Source organism: Penaeus monodon, chromosome 22 (assembly GCF_015228065.2).
Source record: "Penaeus monodon isolate SGIC_2016 chromosome 22, NSTDA_Pmon_1, whole genome shotgun sequence".
NCBI lineage: Eukaryota > Metazoa > Arthropoda > Malacostraca > Decapoda > Penaeidae > Penaeus > Penaeus monodon.
Window position 1 is genome coordinate 43,606,059 of NC_051407.1, and position 1,418 is coordinate 43,607,476.

Genomic DNA, 1,418 nt, shown 5'->3' on the forward strand with positions numbered 1-1,418 from the left:
TACTGTACATATGAACAGATGTTATATTGCAAGTAAAACAAATTTTCAAAATAAGAGAGGTAGATCACTCAATACTACACATCATTCTGCACTAAGCTCTACATGCCAACTAAAAAAGATGAAGAAATATTTGTTGTGTTTGTACCAATATTCAAATGGACAAAATATTTTGCAAGATGGCCAAAAGAAATATTTACCATCTATGATATTACACTTTAAATGACATATACCATTTAATGCCTATAAAATATAGGCTTATAGAAATACAAGTGACAGACTGAATATATAGGAGATTCCGATGAACTATTATCTGACTATATTTTAAAGATATTACTAAGCAGCAATACAATTTAATGAACACATAACATTACAGTGCATGGACAAATAAAAGAATTCTACACCAATATGTAGCTCCTCCAAAATACTTTCCAAACCAAGTTCATTTATTCAAAATATCATACATTTTATATCAAATGAAACTGAGGACACTTGTACTCATATTAGTTGTATGCAATAGATTATATGCATTATATATATATTTAAAACCGTGAAAGAAATTCTAAGGACCAAAAGTGATTAATAAATAAAAATATGATTTTTTTTGCTGTATAAAATACACTTAATAAAAAAATAATGTATTACCATGTCTATGACCTTTGATATGTATGACCTCAGATATGTAACAGCAAATTTGCAATGGGATCTCAAGCTTAAAATTACAGTACTATATCTGTCTACTAAAAAATTAACCTACATTCCCTAGCTTTACCTCCCATTCAAAAGAATTATAAGTGGAGATTCAAATTTAGTGGCTCTACACCTTTTGTCTTCATCGATCTTGTGATTCGCATGCAAGGAGAGTAGTCTTTATGAACCTTGGGCGAGTTGGCAATACGTTCTCGCAGAACAGCAGACGACAGCAATTTCTGCTCTGCTTTCCCTGTAAAAAAATAAGAATATCTAATCTATGAATTCTAATATATATTTTTTTTTACATTAATGTCCATTTGTCCCTGACTACAGCTCTCAAACTTGGCTAGTTTCACCACAAAAAAAACTCATCAACTTATCACTGATTTGTGAAGCCAGAGCTTTTAAAAACTTTCCATCAAACTTTTACACCTCAAAATGACCTGTCAACACAGTTCAAGGTGTTGCCCCAATTTGAATCAAGAAAAAACACTAAAACTTTAAATTGCTATATATTTTTTCTTGTATTTCCATCTAGAACAGTGTTAAAAGGTAAGCTTGGGAGAAAAGAAAGCTGCATTTATTTTGTAACATTTATAAAACCTTACCTCTTAAAAATATATATTAACTGTCTGCATGAATATCTACATGCAACATTAATGTAATTTATATTAATCAAACATCTGATTTTACATTGTAGAAGTATTTAATGTATTGAAGCTTGGAGA

The 1,418-nt window shown here is 29.8% G+C and overlaps 1 protein-coding gene across 1 annotated transcript in view; it reads right to left on the reverse strand.

Annotated features, from left to right (window-relative positions):
• The window catches only part of LOC119587188 (disks large-associated protein 5-like), a 13,435-nt gene continuing 12,017 nt past the window's right edge, over nt 1–1,418 (reverse strand). The window contains exon 8 of the mRNA XM_037935951.1: nt 1–940. Within this exon, the coding sequence (XP_037791879.1) occupies nt 786–940 (155 nt within the window). The 3' untranslated portion in view covers nt 1–785. The remainder of the gene's footprint in view (nt 941–1,418) is intronic.